This window comes from Carcharhinus amblyrhynchos, chromosome 3, assembly GCF_965287045.1.
Source record: "Carcharhinus amblyrhynchos chromosome 3, sCarAmb.v2.hapA, whole genome shotgun sequence".
NCBI lineage: Eukaryota > Metazoa > Chordata > Chondrichthyes > Carcharhiniformes > Carcharhinidae > Carcharhinus > Carcharhinus amblyrhynchos.
In genome coordinates, this window is record NC_137326.1 from 121,866,880 (window position 1) to 121,888,160 (window position 21,281).

At 42.0% G+C, this 21,281-nt stretch overlaps 1 protein-coding gene across 1 annotated transcript in view; it reads right to left on the reverse strand.

The window, feature by feature from the left end:
* LOC145341085 (F-box only protein 36-like) overlaps positions 1-21,281 on the reverse strand; it is a 57,490-nt gene that overhangs the window by 18,278 nt on the left and 17,931 nt on the right. Inside the window, exon 2 of the mRNA XM_080185912.1 lies at positions 9,877-9,985. Within this exon, the coding sequence (XP_080042038.1) occupies positions 9,877-9,985 (109 nt within the window). The remainder of the gene's footprint in view (positions 1-9,876; positions 9,986-21,281) is intronic.

The window sequence follows — 21,281 nt, forward strand, 5'->3', positions numbered from 1 at the left end:
GGATCCACAAGAGGTGGGTGAGATCCTAAATGAATATTTCTCATCAGTATTTACTGTTGAGAAAAGCATGGATGTTAGGTGGATTGGGGAAATAAATAGCGATGTCTTGAGGAGTGTACATATTACAGAAGAGGAGTGCTGGAAGTCTTAAAGTGCATCAAGGTAGATAAATCCCTAGGACCTGATGAGGCATATCCCAGGACATTGTGGGAGACTAGGGAGGAAATTGCAGGTCCCCTAGCAGAAATATTTTGCATTATCGCTAGTCACAGGTGAGGAGCCTGAAGATTGGAGGGTAGCAAATGTTGTGCCTTTGTCTAAAAAAAACTGCTACAGGGTAAAGCCTGGGAACTACAGGCAGGTGAGCTTCATATCTGTGGTGGATAAGTTGTTGGAAGGTATTTTGGGAGACAGGACTCACTTAGAGTGCAAGGCCTGATTAAGGACAGTCAGCATGGCTTTGAGAGTGGAAAATCATGTCTCACAAACTTGATTGAGTTTTTTGAAGCGGTAATCAAGATAGATGAGGGCAGTGCAGTTGGTGTTGTCTTCCTGGACTTTAGCAAGGCCTTTGAGAAGGTACTGCATGGTAGGTTGTTGCATATGGTTAAATCTAAAGGGATCTAGGGTGAGCTAGCTAAATGGATACAAAGTTGGCATGATGACAGAAGACAGAGCGTGGTTGCCGAGGGTTATTTTTCAAACTGGAGATTTATGATCGGCAGTGTGCCTCAGGAATCAGTGCTGGGTCCACTATTATTTATCATATATATTAATGATTTGGATGAGAATATAGGAGGCATTGTCAGTAAGTCTGCAGATGACACCAAGATTGTTGGCATAGTGGATAGTGAAGTTATCTCCAATTGCAATGGGTTCTTGATCAATTGGACCAAAGGGCTGATGAATGGCAGATGGAGTTTAATTTAAATGAAAGTGAGGTGATGCATTTTGGTAGATTGAACCAGGGCAGGACTTACTCATTTAATGGTAGGGTGTTGCGGAGAGTCACAGAACAAAGAGATCCAGGGGTATAGGGTCATAGCTCTTTGAAAATGGAGTCACGGGTGGATAGAGTGGTGAAGGAGGCTTGGTTTCACTGGTCAGAACGTTGAACATCGGAGTTGGGACGTCTTGTTGAAGTTGTGCAAGACATTGGTAAGGCCACACTTGGAATATGTGTAAAGTTCTGGTTACCCTATCATAGAAAGAATATTATTAAACTAGAAACAGTGCTGAAGAGATTTACTATGATGCTACCGGACTTGATGGCATGAGTTAAAAGGAGAGGGTTATAGACTGGGGCTTTTTTTCTCTGGAGCATAGAGGTCTGAGGGGTGATCTTATAGAGGTCTATAAAATAATGAGCATAGATCAGCTAGATAGTCGATATCTTTTCCCAAAGGTAGGGGAGTCTAAAACTAGAGGGCATAGGTTTAAAGTGAGAGGGGAGAGGTACAGAAGTGTCCAGAGGGGCAATTTTTTCACTCAGGGGGTGGTGAGTGTCTGGAACAAGCTGCCATAGGTAGTGGTAGAAGCAGGTACAATTTTGTCTCTTAAAAAGCAGTTAGACAGTTACATGAGTATAATGGGTATAGAGGGATATGGGCTAAATGTGGGCAACTGAGACTAGCTTAGGTGTTTAAAAAGAAAAAAAGGCCAGCATGGACAAGTCAGGCCGAAGAGCCTGTTTCCATGCTGTAAACCTCTATGACTCCTCCTCCAACACTAAACACAATACTTTGTACACAAAGCAGAAGCAAAAGAAAGTCAAAAGCACCTCACTTGTAGTCCCACACAGACTAATGGCAAAGCTCTTTATATAGTTGAATAAATATAAATAGATGCTTCTCAGATAAAGGTGTATGTGGACGTGCACATGTATGTGCAAGACAAGAACACACTGCACAGTCATTTAATGATCATTTCAAAGCTGAAACTATTTTAAATCAAGCAATGGGTCTTTGCAAAGCAGCTATTATTTGCTGTGAAGCCACAGCTGTTATAAGACATGCTACACATGTTCATAATTTTCCTGGATTTTCAGTCCCATGGGTGTGTCTAAGAGTGGGAAATAACAACAGCTTATATTTATATAGTCGGTAACATAATAAAACATCCCATAATGCTTTACAAGAGCCTCTTAAAGAAATGTTTGACACCAATCACACAAGGAGATGTTTGTGCAGGTGAACAAAAGACCAAAGAAGGTGGTTTTAGGAAGTGTCTTAAGGAGGAAATAGAGTTAGAGAGATGGGGAGGTTTAGGAGGGAACTTCAGAGCCTTGGCAACTGAAGCATGGCCATCGATGGACCAATTAAGATCTGGGATGCTCAACAGGGATGCAGATTTTGTAGAAGGGGACTGAAAGAGATGACAGAGATTGGGTGGTCGAGTCCATTAAATGATTTGAAACAAGAATGAACATTTTAAAAGTGAGGCTTGCTTAACTGGATAATATACATCAGAGCACAGAAGCAATGGATAATTGGGATTTAGTGAGGGTAAGGACATGGATTGTAGTTTTTGGATGATGTTGACTACAACATCATCCAAAAACTACATGTGACAATAATAAATCATCAGCAAACTTGAAAATCGATTTGGAGGGGAACTTGGCCAGACAATCAGAGTATATAAGGAGTATAGCAGGGGGCTGAGAACACAGCCTTGTGGGGCATCAGCGTTGAGGATGATTGTGGAGGAGGTGTTGTTACCTATCCTTACAGGTTGTGGTCTGAGTTAAGCAGTTCAGAATCCAGTCGCAGAGGGAGGTGCTGAGGCCTAGGTCACAGAGTTTGGAGATGAGTTTTGTGGGAATAGTAGTGTTGAAGGCTGAGTATAGTCAATAAACAGGAGTCTGACAGTGTCCTTGTTATCTAAGTGTTCCAGGGTTCAGTGCAGGGCCAGGGAGGTAGTTGCAGCAGTAGGCAAACTACAGTGGATCCAGGTAGTGCGTGAGGCTGGAATTGATTTGTGCCATGACTAGCCTTTCGAAGCACTTCATAATGATGGATGTCAGAGCCACCCACTGATAGTCATGAAGGCACGCTACTTGGTTTTTCTTAGGTACTGGGATGATGGTTGTCTTTTTCAAGCAAATAGGGACCTCAGATTGTTGTAAAGAGAGGTTGAAGATGTCTGTGTATATTCCTGCCAGCTGATCCACACAAGATCTAAGTGCTTGTCTGGGTACCCCATCCAAGCTAGTCGCTTTCCATGGGTTGACATTTGAGAAGGTTGCTCTGACATCTGTAATGGTAACCCAGATAGATTGGATTGGATAGATTATAATGAAATCAGGAGAATACATGTCCCATCTGGATGGTGGTACTGAACAGTCAGAGGAGGGTAATGTGGCTACAATCAAATCAAATAGGTCAAAGTAGACCTGTGAGGTCCAAATTGGCAGCTTCTGGCACACGCACATCATGTCTACACTCTTACAATCATAACATACCACACTGGCCACATTGGAAGCATTATTGTATTTATTAGTCACAGGTAGGCTTACATTCACATTGCAATGAAGTTACTGTGAAAATCCCCTAGTCGCCACACTCCGGCACCTGTTCAGGTACACTGAGGGAGAATTTAGCATGGCCAATGCACCGAACCAGCACATCTTTCAGACTGTGGGAGGAAACCAAAGCACCCAGAGGATACCCACGCAGACACAGGTAGAATGTGCAAACTTCACACAGTGACCCAAACTGGGAATTGAACCTGAGTCCCTGGCACTGTGAGGCAGCAATCTAACCATTGTGGCACTATGATTTTATGAGTTCTTAGCTACCATAGCAATGGCAGAAGTATTGCTGCAGAGCTGAGTTTTGTGGCCTGAAAGTTCCATAGATAAAGGCCTAATCAACATTTTTTTTTAATGCTTCTGAAGGTTGCCACAACAAGATTTGATTCTTCTTGTACTTTGCAGAATGCACTGGTCAGAACTGATTAATATTTCAGGGCCATTTTTGAAAATATATCCATGTATTAGAATGATTAAAAGAATAAATCTTTCAAAAAGCCAGTGTAAACAGTTCCAATCTATAGCATCGTAATCCCATTTTCAGTCCGGGGGTGGGCTGGATTAGAAGTCAGGCAAGCAATCCTGGAAGAACTGAGAAGGCTGCTAGGTGTAAAGGCAGGCTGGGCAGTCGGCCTGCCTCAGGGATCTGCCATTAATGTCCGAAATTTAAAAATAATGATCAAAACATGAAACATTCCTCCAACACTCACCACCACCCCACCTCCCCCCCCATCCCACCCATGCTAACTCATGCCACCTCAAGCCCTTTACCCAACCCATATCCCTTCATACTCTCCATGCCAATCTTTGCCATTGTTCCCACATCCTAGAGCCCTCATACCGTCCCAGTCAACCTATGCCCTTCTACTCACTCTCATGGTAATTTATAGTCTCAATACCAATCTAGTGCCAACCCATATACCCCTCCCTCACCCTTCAATCTTACACCTTTCATGCCAACTCACCCAGTATCCACCCTGGGAAGTTCACAGGGCCCATGCAGGGATGAGATTAAAATCAAGGTCTATTAAAAATGTTCTAATACTGGAATTTTAAAACAAAAACAGAAAATGCTGGAAAAACTCAGCAGGGGCTGTTGCCAGACCTGTTGAGTTTTACCAGGCTTTGTTTTTATTTCAGATTTCTAGTATCTGCAATATTTTGCTTTTACTTAAGCATTGGAATTCATTGCTTCACTTCAAACTGAATTGACAAAAACCTGACTGTGATTATGGGTAGTTGTGAGATCAGTCATGTAGTACCAATCCATTAATGGAAACCCTCAGGTTTACGTCAAAAGACAGAGTGAAATAGCATGCAATCATTTTTAAAAAACACTCCAGATATTTATTTTATAATTTAATGGGCAGGACATCTAAATGCCTTGACAGCTTGTTTTGACTGGTCCTCTTGACAGGTGCTTACTATGGTTTTAGAATCAGAGAGATTTACATGCAGGAATGATGATTTTCATAGAAATCATAGAATCATTGAAACCCTACAGAACAGAAAGAGGCCATTCAGCCCATCGAGTCTGCACCAACCACAATCCCACCCAGGCCCTATCCCCATATCCATACATATTTTACCCATTAATCCTTTAACCTATACATCTACAGTCAATTTAGTGTGGCCAATCAACCTAAGGCAAAAGGCGGGGAATTATAGGCCGGTTAGTTTAACGTCTGTGGTAGGTAAAATGTTAGAATCCGTCATTAAGGAGGAAATTGCGAGGCATCTTGAAGGCAATTGCTTGATAGAGCGGACGCAGCATGGTTTCATTAAAGGGAAGTCGTGTCTGACAAATTTACTGGAGTTCTATGAGGATGTGTCTAGGGCGGTGGATAGAGGAGAGCCGGTGGATGTGGTCTTTCTGGATTTTCAGAAGGCGTTTGACAAAGTACCTCACAAGAGGTTATTGCAGAAGGTAAGGGGGCATGGAGTTGGGGGTAGGATGTTAGCGTGGATAGAGGATTGGTTGTCAAATAGGAGGCAGAGAGTGGGGGTTAATGGGTGCTATTCGGATTGGCGGATGGTGACTAGTGGAGTGCCCCAGGGGTCGGTGCTGGGGCCTCAGCTTTTTACCATTTATATAGATGATCTGGAGGAGGGAACCGAGTGTAGGGTGTCGAAATTTGCTGATGACACCAAGATTGGGGGAACGGCAAATTGTGCGGAGGGTGTGGAGAGTCTGCAGAAGGATCTAGATAGGCTGGGCGAATGGGCCAGGAAATGGCAAATGGAATTTAATGTTGGCAAGTGTGAGGTGGTCCACTTTGGTAGGAAGAATGGTAGGAAGGACTATTACTTACGTGGCGAAAAACTGCAGCAGGCGACGGTGCAGAGGGACCTCGGGGTCCTTGTGCATGAGCTGCAAAAACCCAGCTTGCAGGTGGTCAGGAAGGTGAATGGGATGCTGGCCTTCATAGCGAGGGGGATTGAATATAAAAGTAGGGAGGTCTTGCTGCAGCTGTATAGGGCATTGGTGAGGCTGCAGCTGGAGTACTGTGTGCAGTTTTGGGTGCCGCACCTGCGCAAGGATATTTTGGCCTTGGAGGGAGTGCAGAGGAGGTTTTCTAGGCTGATACCGGAGTTGAGGGGGTTGAGCTATGAGGAGAGGCTGAATAAACTAGGCTTGTACTCGTTGGAGTTTAGAAGAATGAGGGGAGATCTCATTGAGACGTATAAGATGATGAATGGGATGGATAGGATAGAGGTGGAGAGACTCTTCCCGCTCAAAAAAGACAGTAGGACTAGGGGGCACAGCCTCAAGATAAAGGGGGGGGCGGTTTAGAACGGAGTTGAGGAGGAACTTCTTCACTCAAAGGGTGGTGAATCTCTGGAATTCTCTGCCCGTTGAAGTGGTGGAAGCTGCCTCGCTAAATATTTTTAAGACGCGGGTTGATGGGTTTTTGATAAGAGAGGGGATTAAGGGTTATGGGGAGAGGGCGGGAATGTGGAACTGAGCCACGACAGATCAGCCATGATCTTATTGAATGGCGGGGCAGGCTCGAAGGCCTAGATGGCCTACTCCTGCTCCTATTTCTTATGTTCTTATGTAACAAAGAACAAAAGAACAAAGAACAAAGAACAACCCAGCACGGGAAACAGGCCCTTCGGCCCAACGAGCCCGCACCGCCGCATCCTCCTACACCTATTCTACCCTGCGTGTCTACGAGTGGAACCCCTAACTTAGCCAGATTCAGGGGAGAATAGTGTCAATTTGGTAAACCAATCAGCCTAAGAGCACATCTTTGGGGTGTGGGAGGAAACCGGAGCGCCCGGAGGAAACCCACGCAACCACAGGGAGAATGCGCAAACTCCCACAGACACAGGCCCAAATCCATGTATCTGCACAGCTAGCAGTGCTAGTCACTGAGCTGTTGCGGCGCCCGTCTACCAGTCCAGGATCAAGCACACACACCGACACGAAGTACGAGGCCACTCCCAGAACCTCCAAGAGCAGCCCACGCACAACCCACCGTGTGCATGCCCCTCATTTGACAACAAGGTGGACCTCCACCTGCGGAATAAAAAGACAAAAACGTTAACATACAAGTCTGCATTTCTGGTGTCTCCCGAGGCTCTGATCCTATTTAATACCCCCTACTATAACCCGCCATCCCCGTTTCGCTCATGTGTCTATCTAAGTAAACCTTAAACGAGTCCAACGTTCCTGCCTCCACCACCCTACTCGGTAGCGCATTCCATACCCCCACGACCCTCTGCGTGAAGAACCTTTCTCTCACATCCAAATTATACTTCTCCCCCCTCACCCTTAGATCATGACCTCTCATAATTGTACCCAATCTAGGGAGCAGTCTCTCACTATTGACTCTATCTATTCCCTTCAGTATCTTATATACCTCTATCATGTCTCCCCTCAATCTCCGTCTTTCCAAGGAGAAAAGTCCCAGTATCTCCAACCTTTCCTCGTAACTCAGTCAAACCTGCACATCTTTGAACTGTGGTAGGAAACTGGAGCACCCAGAGGAAACCCATGCAGACATGAGGAGAATGTGCAAACTCCATACAGACTCCAAATTTTGATGATTGATTTTGATAGGTTTGTTGACAGTTCTAATGAGCCTGATAATTTTATGGGCTTTTTATGCATATTTATGCTTGGCTGTAACAATTCCAAAGGCTGTGTGATCTGCTCAAAGGTTATGTGACCACCATCAAACGAGCCCTGGGATCAAATCCTAAAGGAGTATCTTAACACCCGCTCTCCACCCACCTCCCCCCCCACCCCCCAAGCTATCCAAACAAATTCACAAAGTTCAGACTTGCTCTTAACTGGTCTAATCTGCACATGATAGACTTCATACAAGATTATCAAAATCCCATTTGAGTGGGAATAGCTGAGGATTTAAATGGCCAGCTGCCCTCATGTCATGATTCAGGGCTCATGATTTTCAGCCACTCCATCATGACAAAGAAACTCTCTGTTGAGGCAAAAATTTGGTCCTCAGTCTTACTGATAGCCCCAATCTGACAGGATACGAGAAAAGAAGTTGCTGGGTCGCACAAGGTTTCTCCTAAGTGTGGAAACATGTGACAACATCTTAAAAGGCTGCCTTGCGAAGCATCTTTATGGCTCTTCAGAGAAGACAATGCAGTTTGCCAAATGTTTTTAATCCACTAAGTTGCTAGCAAATTAATGTTCGCCATGTGTATGTTGTCAAATCAAACTGTTAACCTTGTACAAATTAAAATAGCAGGCAACAAATAAATACCATATCAGCATCAGGTTTATTACTATTGCACATCAATAGACTCAATATGCAGCTGTCATGAATATGTTCCTTTTCTCAACATATCTTTGCTTGCATTATAAGACCGTATTTTAACAAGAAGTAGCATATGTGACCATGTAGTAGTCAAAGCTGGAACCATTAACTCCTTATGACAAAAGTGTTATGAGTATGTTATGAGTGTTAAGGCAATATGGAGAATGAAGAAAGGTGACTCCTCCTTCAAGTTCAATGGTTAATATGTCTTTTTATTCAGACATTTACACATAAGAAAACAGGGCAAACTACACAACAGTATTTTGATATGTGAAGCAGTGTTTCAATGCGAGTTTTATTGCAAGCATTGCACAGTATACCCTTCTGCTCTTTAGATTTAAAGACAGTGATAGATACTACAGTTTGCAAGTCTCCGAACAGATTGCTTGTCAACTTGGTGGAATTTGTAGTGGATCTCAAGAGGTCTATTTCAAAAATGAATGGCCCTTTTAATGAGAATTTGCTGTCACTGCTGCCAGGTTGGTTTGGTTATTGCTGCAAAGTGAAGATTCTCATCCTTGTTCTCTGATGCCTCCCTGAAGATATTATTGGAAAAGACAAGGAGGAATATTCTGAGTCAAATTTCATTGGTATTTCCATAAGCAGATCCAATGTCTTCTATAATTGGGAGTTTACTTCCATTACTCAACATCCAGACATATGATAGTGTGATCCAGGAGAAAGGAAAGTATTACATGGAGATCATCTTGCCATTCAAAACCTGGTTAGTCTTGTCAGGTGATTGACATGATTCCTATATTAAATCTAGGTCGTGGTGATGATCTTTGAATTGATCATCTCTATCATTTGTCTATGGGGCTGGTTTTATTAATATTTCAGAAAGCTTTCTTATACAGCTGAGAAACAGAATGCTTCTCAATGCCCTCAACTCTTCCAATATCTTGAGAGAGGCATTGAGAACATGGGTACGAATCTTCACTTTCCAGAAGTAACAAAGCTCAAACCAATCTGGTGCAATGAGTGCAAATTCTCATTAAGTGGTGCATTCACACTTATACAGTCCTCTTGAGGTCCATTGGAAACATCACCAAAAGGTGGACAGGCTGTCTGTTCCCAATGCATTAACATTGGTAACTCACTAATCAAATGTAAATCAATCACGGGAATTAAAATAGCTTTGGATCTTCAAATTCAGGCCAGTTTGCTGCTTAGTTCACTCAAAAAACATTCCAAGTTAAAACCCATGCTCTCGTCAGCCCTCCCTCGCTTAATCCAGGCATTCATTTTGCAAATGAGAAATATAAGATTCCATTTAACTCTATCCACTCCAAAACTTTCATCTAAAAAGAAATCCAAATTTAGCTGAAAAAATAAGCTGCTCATGAGCTGTTTATCAAATATTATTGATTAATCAAGTGGCACATTTAAAAGGAACATGAAACATGCAGCAGCAACAGGATGTAAACGGTAACAGTTGTAAAAATGACCGAAATGTTACCAACTGCGTATGCGTTTTTGTATGTGCACACACTCATTTTAATTATACTCTCCCTCCACCTCAAAATGTAACTTATCAGGCACCAAAAACACTACCTTGTAGGGTATAATCATCCAAAAAATCCTGGTAGGAGTTCTTTTGTTCTCCCGGGCGCACATCGCGAAATTCACTTCGAAGAGAAATTTTCCACCATCTCCAGATCACCTGTGGTTGGATAGAATTACAAACTGTCACAACATAATCCACATACAAAAAGTTCACTTGTACTGTAGACCTGAATCTTGACATAGGGAAAGGCTCCCATACAAATTAGTACACAAACTGAAAAAAAAATGAATAAAATGAGTATTGAATCCCAAAAAACATAATGAAAAATTCTTTGGTGGAGACATTTCATTTAGCAACATCTCAAATATTCTCATTTCTTTTAATAATAAAAATGGGGAGGTGGTAGTTTAGTGGTATTGTCACTGGTCCAGTAATCCAGAGGCCCATGATAATGCTCTGGGGATCTGGGTTTAAATAATGGTAGATGGTGAAATTTGAATTCAATTAAATCAAATCTGGAATTAAAAGTTTAATGGTGACGATGAAAGTATTGCCAATTATAATAAAAACCTATCTGATTCACTGATGCCCTTAAAAGGAGGGTAATCAGCCATCCTTACCTAGTCTGGCTTACATCTGACTCAAATATACATCAGTGTGGTTGACATTTAAATGCCGTCTGGAATGGTTTAATCAAGTGTGATGTTTGCATCTAAAGTTTATGCTTTTGTAAAAGAATATTTTAATTAAAAATGGTTATATAAAACCTGCCAGTTGGGTGTGCTGGAGGTGGAGTTCCAGATGTATATCTCTTTGGTGTGGAAGAGAATAAAAGGGGCCTTCTTGTTTTGGCAGGCAGTTCAATTCAGAAGCAGATGTGTGTTCATGCTTGTATTCCAAATAATTTAGAAGTGACAAGGCACTTCAAATTGTGATAAGAGTGGATCATTAGTATTAGGAGCTTTACAAGTTTTTGATCCAGTTACTTTGCAGTTTCTGTCAAGCAAATGGAACAATTTTTCATTGTAAATGACATTGAGGAGGAAAAAGTAGGCCTCGTCACTTCTTAGTCATTGAGATGAGAAACATCACCTGACTGAGAAATCTCATTTCCTCTGACAAGCCACTAGCTAAACTTTAAAGAGCTTGTGGATGTTTTGAAAAAACACTTTGATCCCTGACCAGCAGTTATTATGTTTCGCCAAAGAGAACAGCATGAGATGAGTCAATTTCTCAGTTCCTGGCTAAATCGAGAAAATTAGCAGAATGTTGTGATTTTATAGATTACCTGGAAGAAACTTTGTGTGATTGCTTGGTTTATTGACTAAGAAGTCAAATAATTTAATACAGATTGTCAGCAGAGCAAGAGCTGATACTGAAGAAAGTATTTGAGATTGTGCAAAGCATAGAAATGGCAGAGAAACAAACTGGTGATTTGAAAGCACATTCTAACGATGCCAAATAGTTAAAATAGTAAAGTCAGGGAATATTTGTTTCCAAACCTGTTCCTGTCTGTAAATGGAAAACTGCTGATTGTCGTTAGTGTGGAAAAAAGGGATACATATTGTATAGGTAGATCTAAGGCTACTCATAGTAAAGCAGTACTGCCAGGGAAATGGCATCACGAAGAGAAAGGTTTTGCATGAATATAAGCAGGAATTTGCAAAAGATGCTTTATTTGGAAACAAAATGCAAAGTAATAAGAGTCCAGACAAGACAGAAAGTGAAACTAATAGTGAGAAAATGTAGTGCATTCTTGATGAAGGATTAAAAGTTGACATTGCCTTAAAAGGTAAAATGGATGTTGACTGGAGCATCTGTTTCTATTGCTTCAGAGAACAGAGAACATGGAAGAAAATTTTCAAGAGGTGCCCACTGGAGGAAACTACTCCTCCATCTTAGCATTTATTACTTGGAAAAAATGTCACTTTAAGATAAATATGGAGATCGGATAGTAAAGTTGCCACTTAAGGGCAGAAACTGGCTAAAAGAAATTCAGGTGGATTAGAATAAAATAAATAAAGTGCATGGCAACATCACGTTGCAGTCCTTGTTAGGCAAGCATGCTGATGTTCTCAAGGAAGGTCTTGGAAGATACTAAAGACATGGAGCCAAACTAGCCGTGAAGGCTGAAGCTTCTCCAAGGTTCTTCAAACCATGTTCAGTTCTCTACTCAATGGTGACAGAAAATTGAGCAGAAACTGGAAACTTTAAAACTTTTAGATAATTGAGAAAGTTGATGAAGCAGAGTGGGCAGCTCCTGTAGACCCAGTAGTGAAGGATGACAGGTCTTTCAGAATAAAAGATGACTGTAAAATTACCATTAATCTTTTCCCAGAAATGCAGCAGTACCTGCTACTGAAAATTGAGGATCTGTTTGCTGCTCTGAATGGAGGTGAATTATTCACAAAGCTACTCACCTATCACAGGGAATTTTACAAATGCAGCGAAGTGAGGGTTCCAAGAAGTGTTTAACCATCAGCACACAGAGGTATGTACCAATACAAACAACTACCATCCAGAATTGTGTCAACACCAGCCTTATTCCAATAGGCCATGGACAAACGTGCCCATCACCAGGAAAAACCTTTCAACTAATTCAGAGAATCTAGGTATGGTCCTGTGTAGACTGGAAAAATACAGCATGTGCTGTAAGAAATGCAAATGCTCTTTCCTGAAGCCTTCAGTGGGGTACTTCGAACATCTGATCAACAAAACTGATCATTCAACCTTACCCAGAAAGCTGGAGACAGTGGGGAAAGAACCACAGCCCAATATTTAGGGGTTTTATTCATTTTAAGGGCTTGTGTATCACCAAGACAGCCCCATTGAACAATCTATGGGAGAAAAATGGAACTGGTCACAAGCCTGTCAGGAAAGTTTCAAGGATTTTAAGAAAGAACTCACTTCTGCTGAAGTCCTGGCATCCTTCAATGAAAGTTCACCTGCTAGCCTGGTTTGTGATGCATCTGGATATGGTGTTGGAGCTGTCATCTCCCACACATTTTCCAATGACAGTGAAAGATCCATTCCATACACCTCATGTCCGAGGGAGAACAGAATTCTGCTCAAATTGAGAAGGAAACTCAGACTAATCTAAGGAGTTGAGAAGTTCCAACAGTATTTGCATGGGTGTAAATTCAGGTTAAGTACAGAGCACAAACCTTTCTTCTTCTGGTTGCTTAGCCTAAAGTCACAAACCCCAATGCTTGTCTACAAAGTTAGGCACTGACCTAATATGCTAACGGTATGAAATTACATTTTGCGCGACCTGAGAATTATGGAAACGTGGACATATTTTCCAGACTTCTGTTATACCACAGCACCACAACCCAAGTGAAATCACTGCTTTCAATGTGAGCCAGATTGACATGTTTTCTGTTAAAGCAGACCAAACTGCTTATCCAAAGGGCCTACTGGATGAGATCAGAGTAAGGACAAAAGTTTATTTTCTTGTCCATGAGGGATGATTCCTAAAGACCAAGTAGTCCACCTGGCCTGGAGACATTGCTAAGATTGACTGCTTCAACAGTGCACAAACACTTTAATGGCCTCTAAGTGATGATGAGGGTGAGTACAACTCTTCATTTCCAGGTTTCACTCCCATTGTACATGCACATGGCTCTTCCTTGTCCCCTTTTCAGCAACCAGTAACACAATTTTCTGCTCATTTGTTAACTTTTGCATAATCACCAGTCCTTTCCAAGATTCCTCCCTCTGTTCACACTGATTTTCTACTCAACAATTTCCCATCCTGATCAGCTTTTGCTTCTTCTACTTCTTGTTTCCCATGAAAGCAGCCCCACATCCTGGCATTCTACTTTGTTGGAGGCTCTCAGCCCTCTCACTCTCTTTTTACAGGATAAAACAGCACACAACATGAAAAGGAAGGGGAAGACAACTCAGGAAAAACCATCCATCAAAACAAATCTGCCCAAGATAGAACAGCAAGTGTTAGAAATCATTGCTCCTCTAGATAAGCTAGGAGAGGAGACTTTGATAGCTGAAACTTCTATAATTAGAGTCACTGACTACTCGTGGACCCCTTCATTTAACTCTGGAAAATGCACAATCACATCGCTTGACCTACATCAAAATGCACTGCAAAGCATGTCATCTACTGCTGTCCAGCCTCTTAGTGCCTCCCTAACTCATGGCCCTTTTCTCTCTCTTCCAGTTCCTTCTTTACACCTACATCCACAGAAGAAATCATCTCAGAATAAAGGAAGGCTCTTGAAGAGGACTGTCAAAAGCTGCAACATTTCAAAGCTTCAGCATGACACTGGAGCGAGGCAACTTCTTGCAAGCAGTGCCTAGCATGCCTTCTAATTCTATGCTTCTAAGACTTCATTTGAACTCTTAAACTCTCTAACTATGCTTTAATTCAATCTATTAAATGGACTTACCTCGCACTGAGTTGATCTTTCTCTACACCCCTAACTATGACTAACACTACATTTTGCACTCTCTCCTTTCCATCTCTATGAACAGTATCCTTTGTCTGTGTAGCAAGCAAGAAACAATACTATCCACTCTATACTAACACGTGACAATAAATCAAATCTAAAAAAGAGATCAGAAATGTTTACATACAAATTAGGAGCAAAAATAGGCCACTCAACCCTTCGAGCCTGCTCTGCCATTAAATATAATCTTTGCTCATCTGATTATAACCTCAACTCCACATTCCTGCTTTCCCCCAATAACTTTTCATCCCCATGCTTATCAGGAATCTATCCATCTCTGCCTTTAAAAATATTCAAAGACTGTGCCTCCATTTCCTTTTTAGGAAGCAAGTTGCAAACAAAACCCTCTGAAAGAAAAATATTCTTCTAATCTCGGTCTATAATAGATGACTACTTATTTTTAAATGGTGACCTTAATTCTAGATTCTCCCACAGGGGGTAAGATCTTGTCCACATCCACCCTGACAAGATCCCTCAGGATATCAAATGGCCTCTTGCATGTGATGAAATAACTAGCACTAGTGGAAAGTCTATCAATAAGTTTCACCAAAGGAGTCTGCTTTAAGCCTGTGAGCTGTCTTAAGGTATTATCAGTCTGTGGCTTATCTTGGAAAACGTGGTCTTCACTACGGGTGCTACAGCTAGATCGTAACAAGGTAATGTGCCCAAGGACAAGCTCAAAGGTTGAGCATGCAGATTCTGGGCTTTAACCAATGCTGTGCCATGAAGAAGCTGGCCAAAGGAATAAATGGTTCGAGGTTTTGAGGACATTACTCATCTTCTGCATAACAGTGGATGTGTTGAGCCCTGGCCTCAATGATATAGTAGCAATGGTGCAGTTGCCCTCTCTCAGGATATCAGCACATCTACTTTCTTACCACTGACTCAACTGATACCAGTCAGCATGCCAAAAGGTTAACTAGGCCAAACTGCCTTGGCAGCAGCTGAAGTGCTAAAGCAATTGCCAGGCCTTTGGCCTGTTTAGCTGCAATGCGTTCTGCTGGTCCATCTTTTTATATTTCTCCCTTTTAATTATGTATTTTATTTTTACCGTGCTTCCTCCATTTGCATTGCAAGGTGTGCAAACAGCAATGATATGGCCCTCTTTGTACAGATTATATTGTAGGGAGCCCCAAAGCTGATTAGTGCACTAGAATTTTTGCTTTGAAATGCTAATGGCATCCTCAGTGATATTCCTAGCGGTACCATAGTTTTCACTGCAGATATGTTGCACAGGCATGGGGTGATTAGAGAAAGGCATTATCAGCTTGATGTGAGGATTATTCCTTGTTTGCTATCTAACAGGGCCACCTGCTGCTTATTCTGATCCTTTAGCCTATTGCTGCTCCTCTTCCTCGAACTGTTCACTCATCGAAGAGTGAAGCAAAAGGAGCATCCAAGCCAAGTAGTGCATATTTATTAAAGTAGGTAAGGTGGGAGTGTGTGGGCATCTGAAAGAAACATAAGAGAAGCTCAGATCATAGAACATAGAACAGTACAGGCCCTTTGGCCCTCGATGTTGTGCCGAGCTATGTCCAAACCCAAGATCAAGCTATCCCACTCCTCATCATTCTGGTGCGTTCCATGTGCCTATCCAATAACCGCATGACAGTTCCCAAAGTGTCCAACTCCACTATCACAGCAGGCAGTGCATTCCACACCCCAACCACTGAGTAAAGAATCTGCTTTGGACATCCCTCCTATATCTCCCACCATGAGCCTTATAGTTATGCACCCTAGTAACAGCTACATCCACCCAAGGAAATAGTCTCTGCACGTTCACTCTATCGATCCCTCTCATCATCTTATAAACCTCTATTAAGTCGCCTGTCATCCTTCTCTGCTCTAAAGAAAAAAGCCCCAGCTCCCTCAACCTTTCCTCATCAGACCAACTCTCCAAACCAGGCAGCGTCCTGGTAAATCTCTGCAATCTATCCAATGCTTCCACATCCTTCTTATTGTGAGGTGACCAGAACTGCACACTATATTCCAAATGCGCTCTCACCAAGGTCCTGTATAGTTGTAGCATAACCCCTCGACTCTTAAACTCAAACCCCCTGTTAATAAACGCTAACACACTATAAGCCTTCTTCACGGCTCAGCTCACAATGGTGCACAGATCCTTATGTGTCTTCACATTCCACCCGCAGTCATGCTATTCAATATGAGAGGCCAATTCCACCAACTAGTTAAAATTCATGTCATCATCACTCCCCTATCTGAATTTACTGCAAGTCAACTTCTGGCATTTTAACCAACCACACCACCCCTGTCACCCTGCCCCATGGGCTGCTCGAGTCTGCCTGCAATTGCACAGACCTGACGGCTCTCTCTCTGTCAACACCAGAACTCCCACTCACCGGACGAAGGGACAGCCTATTCTGAAAGCTTGTGGTGTTTGCTACAAATAAACTTGTTGGACTTTAAGCTTAAGAAATTGTGAGACTTCTTTCGGCTCTCTCTCAGACCTCTGCTATTGATAATACCCATGTACAGCAGCCAAGGTCTGCACATATACAATACCTCCCTCTACAGGCTGTCTGATGAGCTAAGCCCTGCCCACAATCTCTGGGGTCAGAAACAGATTAGTCCAAAATTTCAGACAGACTGCGTAAGATTGGGCGTGAAGACTCACCCGAAAAGCAGATTGGCAACTCTTCCATTTTCAGACCAGCTGGACACTCAAAAAATCTAGTAAAATTCAGCCCATTACTCCTTCAAAGAAGGACTGAACTATGTGCCTTTGTTTTGTGAATATGACAGAATTGTACTATTCTGTGTTTGTTTCTGAAATATCCTTACAACTTAAAGTAGTAAGTCAATCCAGCCATGTCAGAATCAGAGTTCTCATGAAAGCCCTCTATTTCAATTGCCCCTTTTAATTTGACATTTTTCCATCTGAGTGTTGCAGAGGAGAGCATTGGTTTCCAAGGAACCATCTATCAAATCTGCCTTCTCCTTTAAACAAAGAAGGCATAGAAGACAACTTTAAATAAGTGAATTATTGTCGCCTGAGAGTTATGTAATAACTTGAATGATCCTTCAATGCTGGTCACAGAGTTACAGTGCAACATCTTGTGGTTTACGATTGCCACCAAGTCTGGTGCAAGGCCTTAATTCATTCCTGAGCTTTCATAAATTCTGGATTATGGATTTGCAGTGCCCTCTCATATTGCTTTTTTTTGGATAACTGATATTTAATTGCTTTGGTGAACAAAGTACCAATTGCTTGTATTATGAAGAACGTGCTGGACGTTTAGGACTGACATATCACATATGTCCCTTCTGCTAAGTTGAATGCATCAAAGTTTAAAATAATGGTTACCCTCACTGCCATTGGCAGGTTCATAGTCATACAATACAGAAGGAACCCCTTCAACCCATTGAATCTGCATTGATCAAAAACCATACTAATCCCACTTCCCTGCTCTTAGCCCATAACCTTGAATATTATGATATTTCAAGTGCTCATTCACATATCTTTTAAAGGTTGAGGTTTTCTGCCTCTCCTCTCAGGCGATGCATTGCAGACTTCTAACACCTTCTAGACGAAAGTAAATTTCCTCAATTCCTCTCTAAATCTCCTGCTCACCTGAAAATTATACCCCCTCATTATTAATCCTTCAACTATGGGAAATTGCTACTACTTACTCACTCTGTCCATATCCTTCATAATCTTAAGCACCCCAATCTTACTCCCTCTCTGCTTGAAAGAAAACAACCCGAGCCCATCCAGCCTCTCTCCACAGCTCAAATGCTCCATCCCTGGCAACATCCTGGTGAATATTCTCTGCACCCTCTCCAGTGCAATCACATCCTTCCTATGAGGCGACCATAACTGCACACATCTTGGGCCTAACTTAAGTTTTATACAGCTCCAACATGACCTCCCTGCTGTTATAATCTATGCCACGACTGATAAAGGAAAATATTCTGTATGCCTTCTAACTATCCTATTAACCTGTCCTGCCACCTTCAGAAATCTGTGGACAATCAACAAGATTCCTTTGTTGTTCTGAGCTTCCTAGTATCTTGTCATTCATTAAGTACTCCCTAGTCTTGTTACTCCTTCCAAATTGCATGATCTCATATTTCCAGGGTTAAATTCCATTTGCCCACCAGACCAACCCTGCAACCAAGACCACCTTCTTTACTATTAACCAGCCTGCCAATCTTCATGTTATCTGCAAACTTACTTGTCATACACCCCCCACCCACTTTCTCCTCTATTTCATGAGCAATAGGGGATCTAGCCCTGATCCCTGTGGTATATCACTGCACACCGTCCTCCAGTCACATATACAACATTCTACCACCACCCTGTCTCCTACCACTAAGCTAGTTTGGGATCCATCCTGCCAGATTAACAAGGTCTCATGAGAGACTGATAAAGAAACTGAAAGCATGTGGGTAAAGTCTTTGCTGAAATCCATATAAACAACATCAACTGCACTACCCTCATCTACACATCTGGTAACCTCCTCAAAAATTTCAATCAAATTTGTTAGGCATAAACTCCTTCTGATAAGGCTGTGCTGATCATCTCTGATCAGACCTTGCCTCCCCAAATGGAGATTAATTCTCTCCTTCAGAACTTTCTCCAACAGTTTCCTATTCTGATGTGAGAATCTGTGATTTGATGGTTTATTTCTAATGCCCTTCTTGAAAAGTGGAACCACATTAGCTTTCCTCCAATTCTTTGGCACCTTCCCTGTGGCCGGAGAGGAACTAAAAATTTGGGTCAGAGTTCCTGTAATTTCCATCCCTTTGCCTCCCACAGCAGCTTGGGATACAACTTATTTGTACCTGAGGATTTGTCCACTTTTAAACCTGTCATTACTGCGGGTTATCATATCAGATTACAAAATTACTCCAGTTTCCCTGGTGCACTGGAGTGTGTGAAGGTACTTTTTTTACTTCAATTCCTGGTTGGTATGTCTGGATCTGCAAGTATGGCTTCAAAATTAAGGCAAACAAGGGTAAGTTGCCTCTGGTGCAGTCAAATCTTGCTGGCATTATTTTTTTTTACGCAATTGCTTTGTTCCTCTAAATAAAAAAGACTGAAAGGCAATAACCATAACAGCATTTTTTGGTGTAGCAACCAAAACTACTTCATTTCCTTTCAGGCCACAGAATCACTAGCCTTCATTGTCCATTAATAAGGGTGACTGTGCAAACTGCACAATTCACATAAAAGGAACTGCAAATCATACAGACTTTTTAATATTGTGCATTCAGATATCGATGTCAATCCCAGAACCTATTGCCCATCCTTAATTGACGTTTGCGGTTTATTCCCTTTTTGAACGATTGGAGTGTGTGTATCGTTAATTATGGATTCTCCTGTCCCAGTGAGATCAGTTGTTCACTGTTGACATTGCTGCTGTCTCATACATATTGAAGCAAATGTTAATTTGTAGATTTGGCTCCAAACATTACCTATAAATTCATTCTTGGAGGTGTGCTTGCTCAGGGGCCCGGAGAAAAGCTGAGGCAGGTGGTGTGTGCGTGAGTGGATGCTCCCACTAAAAATGACAAAGAGGTGAAATTTGGAAGTATTTGTCGAATAACAGAACTTCTTATTATAATAGATGTAAACATACAAGATATAGAGACATTTCTTAAGTTGGTGGTTTTGTGAAAGTCTGGGTGAGAGGCTAAGTGCTGATATATGTCTCCTGCAACCGTGTGATATCCAAGAGGAGATTAGCCATTTGAGTATAAGATACCATGCTGAGAGTCTATAATGGAGGGACACAAACCTCCTGGGTAATGGCCTCTTACATAGTAAATGCGAGGTTTTTGTGCTCCTTGGAGCCGTCCCTAGGATAGAGCACATGCTGGCAGGCCTCAAGGGCCCTATTCTGGAAGCTGGTGTTGCCTTCTTGAGACTGCTAGTCTTTTGTCTCTTGAGTTGCTAAAATCCTGCATGGTCTGACGAAGACAGGTGGGCTGGAGAGAGCGATATGAGTGTGATGGACTGGTATTTAAATATAGCTCCAAGGCCTTTGAACCCATCAGCTGATAGCAGGTGGACTAATCAACTGCAGGCCTGTCAGAAGATTTGGAGAGGGTTGCAGTGTGTATAATTAATAAAATTCCAAGTGTAGTATCTGACGTGGGAACCCACTATCCTGGCCAACAGGAAAGGTGGCACCAGAGCTACCTGCCACTGCACAGTTTCAAAAACGGAGAATTCCACCGTTTCTGATCCCCTTCAGCTAATATCTCCTCCTTTGGCTCAGTGCCCTTTTCTTAAATTTTATGTGAAGCGCCTCAACTGTTCTCCATTGTGGATGCTAAATAAATGCGAGTTGTAGAATTGTGCAGGCCTTTAGTTCTTCAAATAAAGGCCTCTTGTATATATTCAGTAATGAATGTTGTAATAAAGACAATAATAAGACATTTGTTCTAGATCAATCAATTAAAAGACTATTGTGATTGTAAAGTTTGTGAGAAAGAACAAGTAGGATTTGTGTACACTTAAAGTAAGCAGGCATCATCAAATCTGTAATTCTCAAGTGTTACTGTGGAAGTGGTATTTGTGAAATAATGCGATATGTCAGTTTCAGTCAGATATATACAGAGGAACATTCATTTTGCGGTCCCTATCAGGTTTTGCATAGTCAGCGAATACTTCTACAATGCAACATCTAACTTCCTGCCACCAGATTTTCAGAGTTAGTATTGAACAGCAATGAGGGAAGGTGTAGCAACATGCCAAGAAGGAGGTATAAATCTATAGCTAAAACTGGCCCCAAAAAGCTCACCACTCAAAAACAATCTTGAATATTATGTTTTACGACATCCATGCCTCTCTCCACTGTTGATCCACCTGACAACAACACTCATCAGTGCATTTTATTAGCAGCATCCATAACATCCAATATTCTCATATTCATTCAACAACCTTCTCTTGCTCCTATACTTGTACTATCAAATGCTATGACAAATATGTTGTCCTCACATCCAGCATCCTCTCCCAG